This window comes from Trachemys scripta, chromosome 2 (assembly GCF_013100865.1).
Source record: "Trachemys scripta elegans isolate TJP31775 chromosome 2, CAS_Tse_1.0, whole genome shotgun sequence".
Lineage (NCBI taxonomy): Eukaryota > Metazoa > Chordata > Testudines > Emydidae > Trachemys > Trachemys scripta.
The window spans coordinates 66,589,378-66,606,605 of record NC_048299.1 but is presented as its reverse complement, the minus strand read 5'-3'; the positions used below and the strand labels follow the sequence as shown (position 1 = coordinate 66,606,605).

At 41.3% G+C, this 17,228-nt stretch overlaps 1 protein-coding gene across 3 annotated transcripts in view; it reads left to right on the top strand.

Annotated features, from left to right (window-relative positions):
* The window catches only part of ZNF385D (zinc finger protein 385D), a 622,231-nt gene that overhangs the window by 249,315 nt on the left and 355,688 nt on the right, over nt 1-17,228 (top strand). Inside the window, exon 1 of one of the 3 annotated variants that reach the window (XM_034760772.1) lies at nt 16,194-16,638. The exons of the other annotated variants lie outside the window; for them this stretch is intronic. Within the exon in view, the coding sequence (XP_034616663.1) occupies nt 16,629-16,638 (10 nt within the window). The 5' untranslated portion in view covers nt 16,194-16,628. Of the gene's footprint in view, nt 1-16,193; nt 16,639-17,228 lie in introns of those variants that run through there. 3 annotated transcript variants of the gene reach the window in all.

Genomic DNA, 17,228 nt, shown 5'->3' with positions numbered 1-17,228 from the left:
TGCTGCTATCCAACAACAGAAGGGCACAGAAGAGTCTGTTGTTCTTCTCTCTCATCTAATAAACTTGCAAGTGCTGCAGATCATCTCAGTAATGGAACAACAGCTTGTGAATTGAGTGATTTTTACGTAAGAGAGCCAATATGAATCCTTGTGGTGGTGGGGAATAATGACTATGTTTCAAATGAAAAATATCCTCCAGAATGTTCCAGGAGGGTAATTTTTACATGGTGCATGCACACACAAAAATTACAGCACAGAGTGGAGAAGTGGATTACAGTGCATGGCATTGATTCTTCAATACTTACCCTCTGGGATTCATTTTGAATTAAAGCTGAAAATGAAAAGATAAAAATACTGGAAAAAATTTTTACTGAACTGCCGTAAAGGTCATATATAATGTGTTGCATTAAATCACCAGAACACATATATAGCAATCAGTGGCAGCAAAAGTAAAAATATAGTCTTGCTTAATAATTTGACAGATTTCATCACAAGAAATGGCATGAGCTAAGCCAGAAAAGGGAGAAGCACTAATTTTATTGTACAGGAAGTAGCGAAGGCATTCTGGCATGGATGAAAGAAGAAAAGCATTGTATTGTAAGTTAGACCTTTACCTTGCATTATGTTTCTTTCTACCCCAGTGGCAAACAAACTGTTTTTCTGGGGGGGAGGAGGGGGAATCCCCAACACTGTTTTGTTGTTGTTACCTCTCAAATTTCCTTGATGGTGAAATAGCTTTAAAATATATATTTTTACTTTAAATTACTGAAGTTCAGTTGAAGGATGAAAGACAAAATTACAAGCATTATAAATATATCTAAAGAAGAAGTATGAAAACACAAGACAGTTTAATTTTTCCATTTGGTGTGTACATGTTGGAGTGTTGACAGTACTATTGACAGAATTCCCAGTTTCTTGTGTGTGCAGTGGCCAAATATTGCTTCAGAATTGCTTTAATTCACTTCACTGATGTTACAAACCCAAGTATAGACATTCAAGATCTGTTAAACGTGGCTGAAGGCAGAAATGAAAGGAGGTAGATAGTCTCACTTTAACTTAGTAAGTTATATGGGGTTTCTTATAGGACTCTTAGGATCAGTCATATAAATTAGAGATGTTAATAGCCTACTTTATAATCCAGTCAATTCCCAGTGCCAGGATTGGATAGTTTCTTACGATACATCTTGCATTTTTTTCCAGTCTATTTTAAAAGGCACAAAGAGATTAGGGCTTCAACCATTAGTCCACAGCTTCAGGTAAATCTCCCATCAGGAACTGTTTTCCATTGGGACTAATTTTTCCTTTACTTTCATTCCATTAACTTCTGTTTATTCTTCCGTGTACTGGAGCCTCTCCCCTCATGTGACTGAGCAGCAATGTTGCGCTTACTAATGCTTGGAAGCAGAAGTATGGATACTACCTACCATGCTGGTTGACATTTCAAATCCCAGGGGAGATATGGTCTCTACCAACCCAGTCAGATGACACTTGAAGTCCCTTCTAACCCTGTGGTTCTATAATTCAGCTAGCACATATGTTGTGTCATCGGCAGCATATTCAAGCCAGGGTCTGAAAATGCTTTTTAAGAGAAGTAGAAAATGCACCTAATAGTCAGCCAAACTATCTAGCCTTCTCTGTTAGTTTAGTATGATTCATATGCTGGCCTCATAGCTGGCACTGCTTTGCCCTCCCCTCCCTTTATGTGGCTACCTCACATAGTAGCAAGATACTGCCCCAAAAGGGTTTAACGGTATTTTTGGTGTGATGTAGTTCCCATAACAACAAAGAGACAAATAAGCATTTTCTTCCCAAACAGTTCACGTCTTGTGAGGATTTTTAACTGCTCACACCTGGGTCTCTGCAGCACTCACATAGATATCATTTTTTCTGGGAATTTTATAAGGATATTTAAGAGGAAGACAAAATGTTCTAACTCGGGTCTTACTCAGCCTATGACCACACAAACCATATGCCTTCTGCTTTACTCTAACCAACCATATAAATCTTTGTCCTTCATAAGCAGTGAAATCCACTAACTTTTATAGTCAAAATTGTTGTTGAAAAATTAGTTTATATAGTATGGTATTTGCAACAAATACAGTCAGACCTGGCTTGAGTGACCACATAAAAAGATCATCCAAGTTCTATTGACTTTTTTGATTTTACCCTAAAGGATCAAAAATCAAAAGACAAATTAAAGACCCCAAAATCATCATTTATTTTTTAAACTCATGATTTTGAAGTCTAGTGCATGATTTTTTTGAGGCCTGACTCATAATTCTGAACACTGAAATGACTGGAACACCAGCAATATCATTTGATCAAGCCAAAATGAAATAAAAACTAAGTAAGAGTACCAAAAGAAATAACAGCTCATCCTCAAAAGCCTAATTCATAAATGTGGAAGGAAAAGCAAAATTCCAACTTGAACCAATGGATGTAATCTCTCTGTTTTGCTTCGTTTAGTGGTGGTTGAATTTACAGTTGAGGACTTTTACCTTTGGCTAATTGTTATAGTAATAAAACAATAATACATATATTTAACTCAATTAAAAAAAGACCCTGGCACTTAACAATAGCTATCAAACTTGCAGAATTGCACGTGTCTTTTCTGACAGTCACTACAGTTACGTATGGACACAATACACAGAATGTGGAATTCTAACTAAGTTATCACCTCCTGCTTCATCTGGTTGCAGAGAAGATTGTGCGTTGACTGCAGCTCTCAGATAACACAATGTAAGACTGCTGAAGTTGGCATAGATCTTTTAGGCTTTGTAGAGGACACCACTCACTTTTACCGTTAAAGAATATTGTCACATGCAGATTCAGGCACTGCATGAACGAGTATGACTGTCACATACACTCTGCTTCCTACGTTGCACCTTCTGTGAGGCTATGAACCTGAGTGAGAGCATTGGTATGCCTTGCTTCCATGACAGCATGCAACTTCTCCAATATGTTGTGTTTCTTCTCATCCACATATGCAGTGTTATCTGCCAGATAATGATGTTGCTGCTGCTACTGAAATTGGCCCAGTGTGCACTAGCAGACACTTAATCAGTGGCCTCGGAGCTCTTTGAAGGTTTTGCAGCTTGGCAAAGATATGGTGCAGGCTTTTTTGAGGGGGGAATTGGTGGCATCTGCCTCTAGGGAACAGCAAGAGCCATTATTTTTCAGAAAGCCCACACCTTACGCTTGGGGAAAAGGTCAAGCCCCAGCTTCTTGGCACATGTAGAATTCAGTAATAGGGTATTGGGTTTGTATTTGGTGGTACTTTTGGGCCTTCAAAATACATTCGGAATGGGCTTCCTGAGTTGTAATGACATTGTGTCTCCTGCAGGCAGTGCTCTACCTGAGTTATACTGCTCTTGGGTTCCCACCTGACCTCCGCATATACTTATGACTATATTTATTTTATGAATTTGCAATACCCATTTGTAAGGGTTCTGATCCATGGCTAATCACCATCTCAAGTTGTGATATATTTCACAACTTGCCCAACAAATATTCCCCAAATAGAATACATTTAATACTATTTCTCCATTATTTTATGTCCTTCTCAATGATGGACTTCTCCCCTTCCAACCCATTCTGTTGTTTCTTGTGCAAAGTGCTTATTTATTTATTTATTTTAAAATAGCAATACATTCTATAAAATTCTATGACAAGAAAATGACTAAATTCCTGGAAAGTTTTAAAGGACCTGGAATTTGTGTTCCACAGGAAATTCTGAAATTTTGAAAAAAATTAGAACAAAAAGGCAAAATTTTGAAATCTCCCCTGAAATTAAATATTTTATAAAAGTTCATTTCTAGTCAATCAAAACACTTCTTTTGATATTAATGTTTTTTTTATTTTACTTTTTTTGTAATTTATAATATAAGATTTTGAAATAGTCATTTTGAAACAAAGAGCATTTCATTCCAAAAGGCTTAAGCGGCATGTTTTGGCCTTATCAAAATGCTTATTTTTTAATTTTTTTCCTAAATGAAATTTTGTCTGACTCACATGTTTGGATACTATGGTATGTGTCAATTTTGATGAAAAAAATTGTCAGATTTTTTTTGACCAACTCTACTAATTATAACAAAGAGATTATTGAAGCTTAGCTGTATTAGTCACAGTAAGGATAGAACTGCTATTTTCATCTTCTCTCTCTTGTAGATTTTCTGATCTAAACAACTGCATACAAGATTTCCTGTTGTGAATATTTTTTGACCATTGTGTTTCTGGTACATGCATAAACAGAAAAAAGCAAGTTCTTTTATCTTCTCCCAAATTATTTTAATTTGAGGCAGAAGGTATTTTTACACATTACATTCATTGTGCAAACAAATATTGAATGTCTGGCTGTGCTAAAGTGTACAATGCTGGGTCCGGGAACTCTGTAAAAGGATTTTCAGTATAAATAGGGAACACGGTAAATAGTTACTTTTTTGGCAACTAATATATTACAGAGAATCTTTAGACTTGAAAAATAACTACAGCTGGACTAACAGAGAAGCTGCTAAATGGATTTCCTGTAGACAGAATAAGTGAGTCATTGTAGATGTAACTTTTTTGCATTTTGACTCTTAATTACAAACACTTTTTTTGTGGTATACTTATGAGATTCTAATGAGTTACAATTTAAAGCTGGCCAGGAAACAGAATTTCTGTCCCATGAAAAATGAGTTTGCAAGATGAGTTTTTGGTGGGGCGGCAGAGGGGGGAGAATTACATTTTGATGTTTCCAAAATGAAATACGCTCCTGAGACTGCCAGGGAACGGGGCATTCCATCTGCTGGATTACCTGGCTCTGAGGCTGCCTGGACTGTTCGCCTCCCCCTCTGCCCACCTGGCAGGCTGCCCCACTCCTAACTTTTCCTTGGAAACCTGTCTGGTTTCCTGCCAGCTTGCCCATTTGGCTCTTGGGCAGCCCACCTGGCTTGCAGCTCCTCATAGCTCAGGTCCCAGGACTCCAGGGTCCTCTGCTCCAGGTAGACTATCCTGGAGCCGGTGCTCCCAGTAGAACTGGGAGGAGAACAATAAATTTGTTTTACAGAGAATTTCAAAATTTTGGTTTTTCGTTCTAATTTGAGCAAAACCAAATATGAAATATCTGAATCCTCCATGCAATGTAATTACTGTTTTCTGGCCAGCTCTAGTCATGACTAGAGCTGGGTGAGGTAACTGATTTTTTTGGTTTGCTGGAAATTCCATTATATTTTATATATATAAATTTTCTATCCAAATATTATGAAAAAATTGGCAAATTGAAAAAATTCCATTTAAATTCAACCAAATCAATCTGAAATGGATTTTTCCTATTTTCCTAGCAGAGATAGTGGCCTCCCTTTATAGCCTCTAGCCCAGTGCTTAGAGCACTTGCCTGGGATGTGGGAGACCCAGGTTGAACTCCCTGCTGCCTGGTCTCTCTCAATTTCTCTTGTTCAAGCTGTTCCACTTTGTTTAAATAATTAGTCATTGGAGCAGGGATTGGAACTTGTGGCTTCCCCATCCTACATCAGTAGCCTAACCACCAAGCTCTTACTCTTTTCTGGGTCCAATGACTATTCTTTTGTCTATATGCAGCCGAAGAAGTGGGCTGTAGTCCATGAAAGCTTATGCTCTAATAAATTTGTTAGTCTCTACGGTGCCACAAGTACTCCTGTTCTTCTTTTGACTATTCTTTGTTATTGTGAATGACTATGACTTGCTATTGTGAATGACAATGAACAGTAATTGGACCAGTGAGCACTCTAACCACTGGGATAAAGGTCATAAATATCTCCCTATCCTTCACCACTAGCATCACATCCCCTCCCCCCATATATTTTTTAGCTGAAACTATTAAGTGAATTCATCTCTCTTTAGCTTGCGAAATCTGAGAGGATCACAACCTAATGTTGGAATAACTGTTTTGGAGTTAAATGCATACTACCCCTTGATCTCTCACATGAACTGCTTTGATCATCTCAAATTTTCCACTCCCTGACAACAATACACATTTAGAATAAGAGCCTATACAGTGGCCTGGTTCTGAATATTACTTCCAATTCCAGCACCTTTGGTTCCTAAACTTGGAAGAGTTTTGGTTTCCTATGAAAATTGTGGTTTACCTTTCAGTGTGCGCCTAAGTGGGCATATTTTTATCATTCAGGATGAGGAGTGTCCATGCCTTCTGACAATAAGCTAACAAGTCTTGACAAGTTCTGTCAGACTTCACAACTCCAGAGCATAATTGATTGCAGTTGTTCATGGTTGTTCTAAAGCAAAAAATTTCATGCAACTGGAAAGCCATGGAATATATTAGTTGTTCCTGTTTTTAAAATACCACCCCACATATAACCCTTATATTTGCAAAACTCTGTAAATAATCCCTCACACAATCCCAATGGTCTAAGTACAATGCTTCGCATACCTTTGCCAGTAGTTACCAAGTGGTATGTGAGATTATCACAGTTTTTTCCATATGCAGTTCTTAGGATAGGATATAGGACCCATAGAAGTTGTGAGAGTGATTGGAAAATGCTGACTTTCCAAAATTTTCTACTGTAAATATTAATTTTCCCATTTGATATTTGGGCTAAATCCGGTACTCCTTACACAGGCCAAAATCACAATGATCCAGAGACATTATTGTAGCTGCTTGAAGCACTTGCTCTCTGGCTCTGGACATCAGAGATACCATTCATATTCATGAGTTCCCAACCAATTCTCCCATCAGGAGCGCAAATCATATATCTAGCTTTTTAACACATGTTTTAGGTAATAAGGAAAGAAACCACTACATACATATTTGATGAAGTTTATATCTTGGCAAATTCTTTTAGACTTGGAATAGTACTGGAAGTTGCAATTTTGTAAAATTCATCCAATATGGCCATTGTGTTACTTCCAATTTATAACCTTGCGTTTCATTATTTATTTGCACACATGGAATGTAATTGGCTGCAAAGCATTTCTGTGATACAATTTATTTTGTGTATCTGTCTAAGAAAAAGTATTGTGCATAGTATAAATTCTCCCAGAATAAACAAACATAGTACATCAAAACAACATGACAATTAGTCTATGGACAAGTTTATAGTTGATTTGTAAGGAGTGCTAGGAATCCAAGGCCTGGTCTACACTAGGTGTTTATGTCGAAGTTAGCGCCGTTACATCGAATTAACCCTGCACCCGTCCACACCGCGAAGGTATTTAGTTCGACATAGAGGTCTCTTTAATTTGACTTCTGTACTCCTCCCCGACGAGGGGAGTAGCGCTAAATTCGACATGGCCATGTCGAATTAGGCTAGGTGTGGATGGAAATCGACGCTAATAGCTCCAGGAGCTATCCCACAGTGCACCACTCTGTTGACGCTCTGGACAGCAGTAAGAGCTCGGATGTTCTGAACTGCCACACAGGAAAAGCCCCGGGAAAATTTGAATTTGAATTCCTTTTCCTGTCTGGCCAGTTTGAATCTCAATTCCTGTCTGGACATCGTGGCGAGCTCAGCAGCACTGGCAACGATGCAGAGCTCTCCAGCACTGATGGCAGTGCAATCTCAGAATAGAAAGAGGGCCCCAGCCTGGACTGATCGGGAAGTCTTGGATCTCATCGCTGTGTGGGGCGATGAGTCCGTGCTTTCCGAGCTGCGATCCAAAAGACGGAATGCAAAGATCTATGAGAAGATCTCTAAAGACATGGCAGAGAGAGGATACAGCCGGGATGTAACGCAGTGCCGCGTGAAAATCAAGGAGCTGAGGCAAGGCTACCAGAAGACCAAAGAGGCAAACGGATGCTCCGGATCCCATCCCCAGACATCCCGTTTCTACGAGGCACTGCATTCCATCCTCGGTGCGGCCGCCACCACTACCCCACCACTGACTGTGGACTCTGAGGATGGGATAGTGTCCACGGCCGGATCCTCGGACATGTTAGCGGACGGGGAAGATGAGGAAGGAGATGAGGAGGACGAGGCAGTCGACAGCGCTCACAACGCTGATTTCCCCGACAGCCAGGATCTCTTCATCACCCTTACAGAGATCCCCTACCAACCCTCCCCAGCCGTTACCCCGGACACAGAATCTGGTGAAGGATCATCCAGTAAGTGTTGTAAACATGTAAACATTTATTTGTAACAGAACATGATTATTAACAATTTAAGAAATGGGTTTCTCATGATTAGTTTGATTAACTTAACGGTTCAGTCATGGGCAGTGCAACTATTTGAAAAAAATCTAGCAATGTCCGGTTTTGCATGATTGTCCTGCCCAAGCCGCTCTACTGTTTAGTCCCTGCTACTGCAGCTACAGTAAGATGCGGTCTATATGTCCGGGGATGGAGCAGAAATCCTCCTGGGACATCTCAAGGAAGCTCTCCTGCAGGTAATTTGAAATCCGCTGCATTAGGTTCTTGGGGAGAGCGGCCTTATTGGGTCCTCCGTAGTAGGACACGTTGCCGCGCCACGAGACTAGCAAGTACTCCGGAATCATTGCTTGGCACAGCATGGCGGCATACGGCCCTGGTCTTTGAAGGCTTTCCCGGAGCATTCTCTGTCTGTCGCTCTCAGAGATCCTCATGAGGGTGATGTCGCTCATGATGACCTGCTTTGAATGAGGTAGGGGAATGTTAGTGTTGGGACTGCTTTACCATTCCTTTACAGAACTGTAACCGCTGGTTTGCAGCCACGCGGTGGAGGCGGGAGAGGGTCAGCCGAAAGGGATCGTTCCCGGGGACAGCCGCAAGGGTGTGGGACAGGAGCAGACTTCCTGCTTGCCGGATTGCTGGCAGCAGGGACCGACATTGATTTCAATGTGAAATGAGGCCATTGCTAATATTAAAGTTTTAAGCTGCCACGAATCTACGGCTTACCATGTCTGCGTGCAAGAGCAATTCCGTTGTCCTGACAGGGTTCTCAAAAGTGCTCTGCAAAACCCCAGACACTGAATGTGAAGGCCGAGAATTCGACCTTGTGCTGAGTGCGCATGTGATAGGTGCTGTGCATGGTCCTGTTCACAGAGAAAGACTATGTTCTTTGTTCACAACTACATTTATCTTTCTGAGGAATTCACTCCCTTTTTCCCATTCCCACAGCCCCATCTGCGACTGTCTCACAACCTAGCCTGTCATCACACTCCCAGAGGCTAGGGAGGATTAGGCATAAGAAGAAGAGGACACGGGAGGACATGTTCTCAGAGCTTATAGCCTGCTCCCGAGCCCAGGCAGCACAGCAGACCCAGTGGCGGGAGAACTTGTCCCAAATGCACCAAGCCAACATGGATCGGGAGGAGAGGTGGTGTCAGGAAGACCAGCAGGCGACTCAAACCCTGCTTGGACTACTGAGGGAGCAAACGGACACGCTCCGGCGCCTTGTGGATGTTCTGCAGGAACGGAGGCAGGAGGACAGAGCCCCGCTGCAGTCCATCTCTAACCGCCCTCCCCCGCCACCAAGTCCCATACTCCCTTCACCCAAAGTGCACAGAAGGAGAGGCGGCAGAGTCCCTGCTAACTCTCACTCCACCCCTGCAGAGAGCTCGAGCAGCAGAAGGCTCTCATTCCCCAAAGTTTGACAAGTTCTTTCCTTCCCGCCTGACACAAGCCCCCGTCCAAGTTTCACTTCCCAGTCCCATGTGTAGTTGATAATAAAAAATATGTTTCTGTTAACTACTGTTTCCATCATGTTCTTTTGGAGGAGGGGGGGAAAGGGGGTTGGTAATTGGACAGGACAGTCACCTTTGGCAGGGTACATAGTCGGGGGCAGGCACAGCAGCAGGGCACATACATAGTGCAGTGATGCAGTGACTACTTACCCTGGTTAGTCTGGGAGGTTCTTTTCATGTTATGTGGTGGGGGGTGGGTTGCTCTGTGACTTTGTGGCAGGGGAGGGCAGTTAGAGATCTTAAGCGGCGGTCCTTAGGCAGGATCACAGAGCCACACAGCAGGGGATCTATAACCGTACCCCCCCTGCCACAAAGTCACATAGACCCCCCATACACACAGTCCCTATCAGGAGGGGTGACAGGCTCCGTTGAAAGAACCATCCCACCGCAGCGGAGCCTGTCAGTCCTTGAGTTTAGAAGCTGCATTCGCGCGACTACACTACACCCGCTCCGCACCACAGTCTGCGTCCCAGTTTTAAAAAATTCCCGCGAAAACAGTATTAAAGAAAACAGTGTGCTTTAACAAAGTAGAACTATTTTTATTTTGAAACGTGTGTTGGAAGTGGGGTGAAGGCTTCTCTGTACACAAAATTAGAAAGTCACAGGTTACCCTGCTCACTCAGGAACTTTGCTTTCAAAGCCTCCCGGATGCACAGCGCTTCCCGCTGGTCTCTTCTAATCGCCCGGCTGTCTGGCTGTGAGTAATCAGCAGCCAGGCTAATTTCCTCAACCTCCCACCCCGCCATAAAGGTCTCCCCCTTGCTCTCACAGAGATTGTGGAGCACACAGCAAGCTGCTATAACAATGGGGATATTGGTTTCGCTGAGATCACAGCGAGTCAGCAAGCTTCTCCATCTCCCCTTGAGACGTCCAAAAGCACACTCCACCACCATTCTGCACTTGCTCAGCCGGTAGTTGAAGAGTTCTTTTTCAGTGTCCAGGGCACCTGTATAGGGCTTCATGAGCCAGGGCATTAGCGGGTAGGCTGGGTCCCCGAGGATGACTATAGGCATCTCCACATCCCCAACAGTTATTTTGTGGTCCGGGAAGTAAATACCTTGCTGCAGCCGTCTAAACAGACCAGAGTTCCTGAAAACACGAGCGTCATGAACCTTGCCCGGCCATCCCACGTAGATGTTGGTAAAACGTCCCCTGTGGTCCACCAGTGCTTGCAGCACCATGGAAAAGTAGCCCTTTCTGTTAATGTACTGGCTGGCCTGGTGGTCCGGTGCCAGGATAGGGATGTGAGTTCCATCTATGGCCCCACCGCAGTTTGGGAATCCCATCGCTGCGAAGCCATCTATGATCGCCTCCAAGTTTCCCAGGGTCACTACCTTTGGCAGCAGTACATCAACGATTGCCTTGGCTACTTGCATCACAACAACCCCCACGGTAGATTTGCCCACCCCAAACTGGCTCGCGACTGACCGGTAGCTGTCAGGCGTTGCAAGCTTCCAGAGGGCTATGGCCACTCGCTTCTGGACAGTCAGGGCTGGTCGCATCCGGGTGTCATTGCGCTTCAGGGCAGGGGACAGCAACTCACAAAGTTCAAGGAAAGTTCCCTTCCGCATGCGGAAGTTTCGCAGCCACTGTGATTCATCCCAGACCTGCAGCACTATGCGGTCCCACCACTCAGTGCTTGTTTCCCGTGCCCAGAATCGCTGTTCCACGGCATCAACATGACCCATTGCCACCGTGATGTCCTCGGCGCTGGGTCCCCTGCTTTCTGAGAGGTCTGTGCTACTCTCAGACTTCAGGCCATCACCGCGTTGACGTAGCCTCCTCGCCTGACTTTTCTGCATCTGCCTCAGGGCAACCTGTATGATAAGCTGCGAGGCGTTGAGAGCGGCCACAACTGCAGCGATGGTTGCAGCGGGCTCCATGCTCACAGTGCTGTGGCGTCCGCGCTGTCAATGACTTGAAAAGTGCGCGAAATGATTTCCCGCCGGCGCTTTCAGGGAGGGAGGGAGGGCGGGAGTGATGGACGGATGACGACAGTTACCCAAAAGCACCCTGGCCCCTTTTTTTTTTTACCCAGAAGGCATTTGCGGCTCCACCCAGAATTCCAATGGGTGGCGGGGACTCCGGGAACTGTGGGATAGCTGCCCTCAGTGCACCGCTTCCAATGTCGACGCTTTCCCCGTTAGTGTGGACTCACAAAGTCGAATTACTGTCCTTAGTGTGGACACACACGTTCGACTTTGCAATATCGATTCCAAATATTCGATTTAAGTAAAATCGAACTACTCTCGTAGTGTAGACAAGGCCCAAGAAAAGACACAGTCCTGTTCCCAGGAAGATCACTTGGGAAAACTTTCATTAATTGTAGTGGATGCAGGACTAGGACTGAAGGCTGAGTGAAATGGTTCTTAAAATGCAGAGTTACTTTAAAATGAAAACTTCTTATTCAACAGCTCTGGCCCCTGTGAATATTTGGGGTTGTATCTACTGATGTTAGTGACAAAATAAGGTTTTACTACTCTACTCCTGTTAGGCTTGTGAAGCTAACATAGTTCAGATGGAATGAGCTGGATTCTATCTCCTCTTGTACATCAGCAACAAAATTGTTTAGTAAACTCCATTCAGTTCATATGCTTTAGAACTTTTGCCCTGTCATGTAAGTTTTGGATTTTTTTAAATATATATTACATCTACTGGAGGAATGGGAACTTCAGGTGGCAGCTTTCTTGCTAGAAAACAACTTGAAAATTCTGAATAAAGGATGAAATCAGAGCAGTGGGACTATATTAGTGAAATTTGCATAGTAAAGAAAATTGCATATTCACAAAGCAGTTATTGAAAAATAACTTCAGAATGGTTATGCAAATTCCTGCACTTTGATTGGTTAATAATGACTTTCAGGCAATCAGAGTACAGGGACTGGTATACTATGTGGTTATTTTAAAAATAACTTGATGCTGCAAATCAGACACCTTCAATCAATCAGATTGCAGGGAACTGGATAAAATCTTATGGTGATGCTTCAATAATTTAAAAATCCCTGTGCTCAGAAATGACTGGAGCATGGTTGCTGACACTTAAGCCATCCTGAGGCAGAGAGCAAGCATGGAGAATTTCAGTCTAAATCTTTGGCAAAATTGTCAGAGAGAAAGCATGGGCTCATAATGGAAAGTGGCAAGTAACCTCAACTATAGGCATTGCTACCTTTTCCACCTCTATTACTATTCAAAATTCAGTTTTTGGCTTTGCCATTAATTAAATTAACAAAATACCAATCTACAGGTTTGGAAATAATTTCTGTGTAGGATGGATTTTTGCTTAGAAGAAACCATTTACTATTGGTTCCCTTATTTCCTTAGTTGGACTAATCCTGAAACAATTTGCCCTGGCATTAGGGCTGGGGCAACTCTACCAGTTGACATCCGAGGAGGGATGTAAAAGTGGTTTAAGGACACATTTGGTACAGCTGTGTTCATTCACTGGTGTTGTATTGATAGAACCCAGGAAATTGTGCCCTTTGGTGCCGATACAGCTGCTCAAGCTTGGGATAATTTTATGTTGCCATAAAACAGAAGGACCTAGTTATCTAGACTGATTGGAAGGCAGGCCATGATTATTAGGAATCTCATGAAAAAGAGAGTTTGTGTGGCATGTGGATTCCAGGGTTAATGGGGAAAACTCATGTAGCTTGACAGGTTAATGCTGATATATAGAGGCCTAGTAGAAAGATGTGGCCACCAAACTTTCACTTGTTGCTCTTGCAACCATGCAAGAGTGTGATGTAGTTGATTTAGAATTGCAGATACCATTGTCAATTATTTACTTGTATAAAATATCTTAGCAATGTTTGTTTTTCATTTTGAAAATTGCTGTCATCATCTATGTTTAGAACTGATTGGAAAATGGTAGCTACATTCTGCCATCAGTTTTGAAAGAAAATTTTTTAAAAAATGAAAAAAACTTGGACTACAAACTGAAAAACAGCTTGGGTTTTGATATATAATGCATTTTTAGATTGTCAAAACCTAAATTTTGGGGGAGGGTTGATTTTGGGGGAGGGTTGATTTTTCATTGAAAAATGGAACATTTAGGAGGAAAAGAATGTTTATTTTGGGGGGGAGGGAAGGACACCATTTTGAACTGGAAACAAGTTTAGATGGAAAATTTTGTCAAGCTCTATTTGTATAGTACTGCCCCACCGTAATTTTGTTGTATTAAATCTAAATCTATTACTTCCTAATATTCAAATGCTTCACCTGCATATTTATAGAAACCTAGAGTTGAAACAGCTTTGATCTCTTATTTTTTCATATTTTCCTTTATTTTGGTACTATGAATATTAAAAACTAAAATTCTGATTATTCTATATACACAAAAGCTTCTTTTGTACTACTGTACTAAAGGCTCCATAGCACACTGTATTCCAAAGCTGTTCTTCCACAAGGACGTGCTGAGAATTTTTGTTTGTTTTTTAAAAAGTTAACTTACTTTTAAAGAGACCTGCTTGGTGTAGAGGGCTCTGTTTTAGGATAAATGGCTCCAGAAACCTCACAGATTCAATGGAGCAATACCCATTTATACCAAATAAGTATCTGGCCCACCTTGACTAACTATTTGGTGATTCTTGGCTGTTTAACTCTACATGTGTCTGAATAAATTGATCTAATGGGAAATTCAGTTAAAAATGAATACATGTGTAATAATAAATGAGGGTATAATGGTGGCCTAATACTATGTAGAAAAAAGCCAGTGTAACTCAGAGTGCTAATCAATTGCATTATCCCAGATGTTTCAAGTACTGTGGCATATGTTGCTGCTGGAATAAAACCTTCATGACGTCCTGCATCTCAAAAGTGTTTTACGTGTGATCATAGCAATTGTATCCATAGCCAGGAAAGACAGAAACAAACAAGTGAAAAGAGACTCTTCAGCAAAGCTAGTAACCCCAAAGCTAGTATGGGAATTTTATCTGCATAGGGAGGTTTATGTTTAGTAGGAGGTTCAGTTCTGTCACCTGATGGGATTTAATTTAATTTCTGTCTATTTAACTTTTGTCAGTGATGCTTAAAACCCCTTTTTGTCGTGGTAGAAACCCAACAAAATAAATAATAAATTAAATAAATATTTGGAAGCAGCCAGTGAGGGCCGCCTGGCAAGGATAATTTACTTGATATTTTCACTGTGCAGTACACCGCCAGTTAACCAGGCATCAACAGTCAATTTTAGAACCTAACCCCAAATCCACTGAAATCAATGGAAAGACTCCCATTAACTTCACTATTTTTTGGATCAGGCCTTTCATCGGTAAATGTGCACTCAATATAACAAAGACAATTGAGGAGGCAGATGAATGTTTCTCTCTCCATGACCTGGTGTCCTGCACATGCTACTTTTGTAAAAGTGCATAGCACCTTTCTAAACTACAAGTTAAGGTAACGTATAGGGAAGAGTTATAAAAGAAGTAGAGAAATGGAAATTGTGAATGCAAAACCCTACAGACAATTGCATTCAAACTGACACAAAGGGGTGCCAGTGTTACAGGAATGGCTTAGAGCCCTGCTCAGCAGGGCAAGGAAGCATTAGTATTGAGCCATGAAGGAGCCCAAGCTATCCTTACACACTAGGCCATAGCCCAGTCGGTCTCTAGGGTCACCGTGAGTAATCTTTCAATATATTCCATGGTAAATGAAAAAAATGACTTGGACCTTCATTGTGCCCATCCTTTTTGGCTCAGACCCATTTCATATTAACCAACATGCTAAATCTATGCATGCTGTCTCTATATTCTGCAGCCTCAGAACAATTTGAAACTTGAAAGCTGGAAATTTATCATCTCTAATGGATGCTCTCAGAAGCTGGAGAATGGCCAAAAGGAAAGACTGGGGGATGGGGAGCTCATTACCATCAAGTGGAATTTTCTTTCATTTTCATAGATGTTAGTACTTACCATATTTATCACTACTCAAAGCCCAGATTTCCATGTGCTGTACAGGGATTCCTGTTTTTATTAAAGGAAACATAGCCAGCCATAAAATCTGTTTTAAAGTTTGTGTTGGATTAAACTTCAAATCACTTAAGAATAGAAATGCTCAGTGTGTATGTAGAGTAAAATGCTAAGGAAAATTATTCATTCCAAATTTAGCTTTTCCAGTCAGGTATTATAGTTTAAAGAGACTCAAATTTATATAAGAAAAGTTTAAATGAAAATTCAAGTTTGAAAAAATTCTATTTTATTTCCTAACAATACCCATTACAATAAATGTTCTTCTTTAGCTATTTCACTGGCAGGCTCCAATATACTGTATATGGTATCTTCAAAAGAGAATTCTCCATATTTTATCATTTTAAAACTCATTTCCTTTAGATAAAAGTACATGTACAGTATATAGAGAGTAATTTTAAATCATACTATTTAAAATCCAGTGTTAGATGCTCAGCTGCAGCTCCTAACATAGCATGAGAAAAATATATTTTGCAACATGCTTTTCTAAGTGCTAAGTATGCATTTTAATGTGAAATGGGAGAGCAGACAGCTCCCATGTTCTTAAGCTACACTATAAGCCCAGAGGCTCCACCACACTGCAGCTGAACTGCTCTTAAAATGCATCGAGAAAAGCTGCAGATTAACAGTATTTAGATGCACTGGTTTGATGTAATTTCAGGCTGCCTGAATTAATGTTCTGTGACAAGCCCTCCCTTGCAAACCTTTAGAAGCAAACTGTTTCTTTGTCTACAGTTTTAAGCTTGGCTACAGTCTCTCGTAGATTCTGCATTGTTTCTCACATATTGGTTTTTGGACAAAGTCGAATCATCATCTATGAAGGACTAACTGCCGAAAGGGTATACACCCAATTGCTAGTGGTTTATTCAGCTTTGACACTTCTCAGTGTGATCCTAACTGCCTTTTGTAAAACAAGCAGGCAAAGGAAAGGCTCAAGAGACTTTCTTCTATTCATTTCTGTAATAGTTTTTTTGCCACGGGAGGCTTAAGAAGATTTGTACTGCCTGCTTTCTTTTCATTAGCAGTGAGTGCAATGCTGTTGGGTAAGTTAATGTGCTAGACTATAAAAAGAAAAGCACAGGAATTTGAAAAATATATAGTTCCTCATTAATCCATTTTAATGTTATTTTTCTTAACTCATTCAGTATAGGATGCAGACAAAAATAAACCAAAGTGTAACAGTTAAGATATTTTCTGTTCTGAGCCAGAGAATTAGATTCTAGCTTTAGTCTGTTTGTTGAATGCAATACTATGCTTCACTGATTTTTGGCAGGAGCATGTTAAAATTCTCATTATTAGACTGACAAGGAAACCTGATTGAATTTTCAACACAATCATTGTCTCTGTCATGGAATGTAACACTGTTTAATAATTCTTTGTATTTTTATATGCAACAAAATAGACCAGTCTTTCAGGGGCTTACTGTGACCACCACGTTGCATTAACCTGCCATGCTTAAATTTCTGTTAGATGTGTTTACTTTTTCTTTTCCTGACTGTCTACTTGAATCTGGGAAGGAAGATTGGGCAGATTTGTTAGTAAAAGCTACAACTGTAGTATACAAATTCTTATTGTGTACAGTACAATAGCTATTTGGATCATAATCACTTCAAAGGTTAAATTTGGCTGAGAA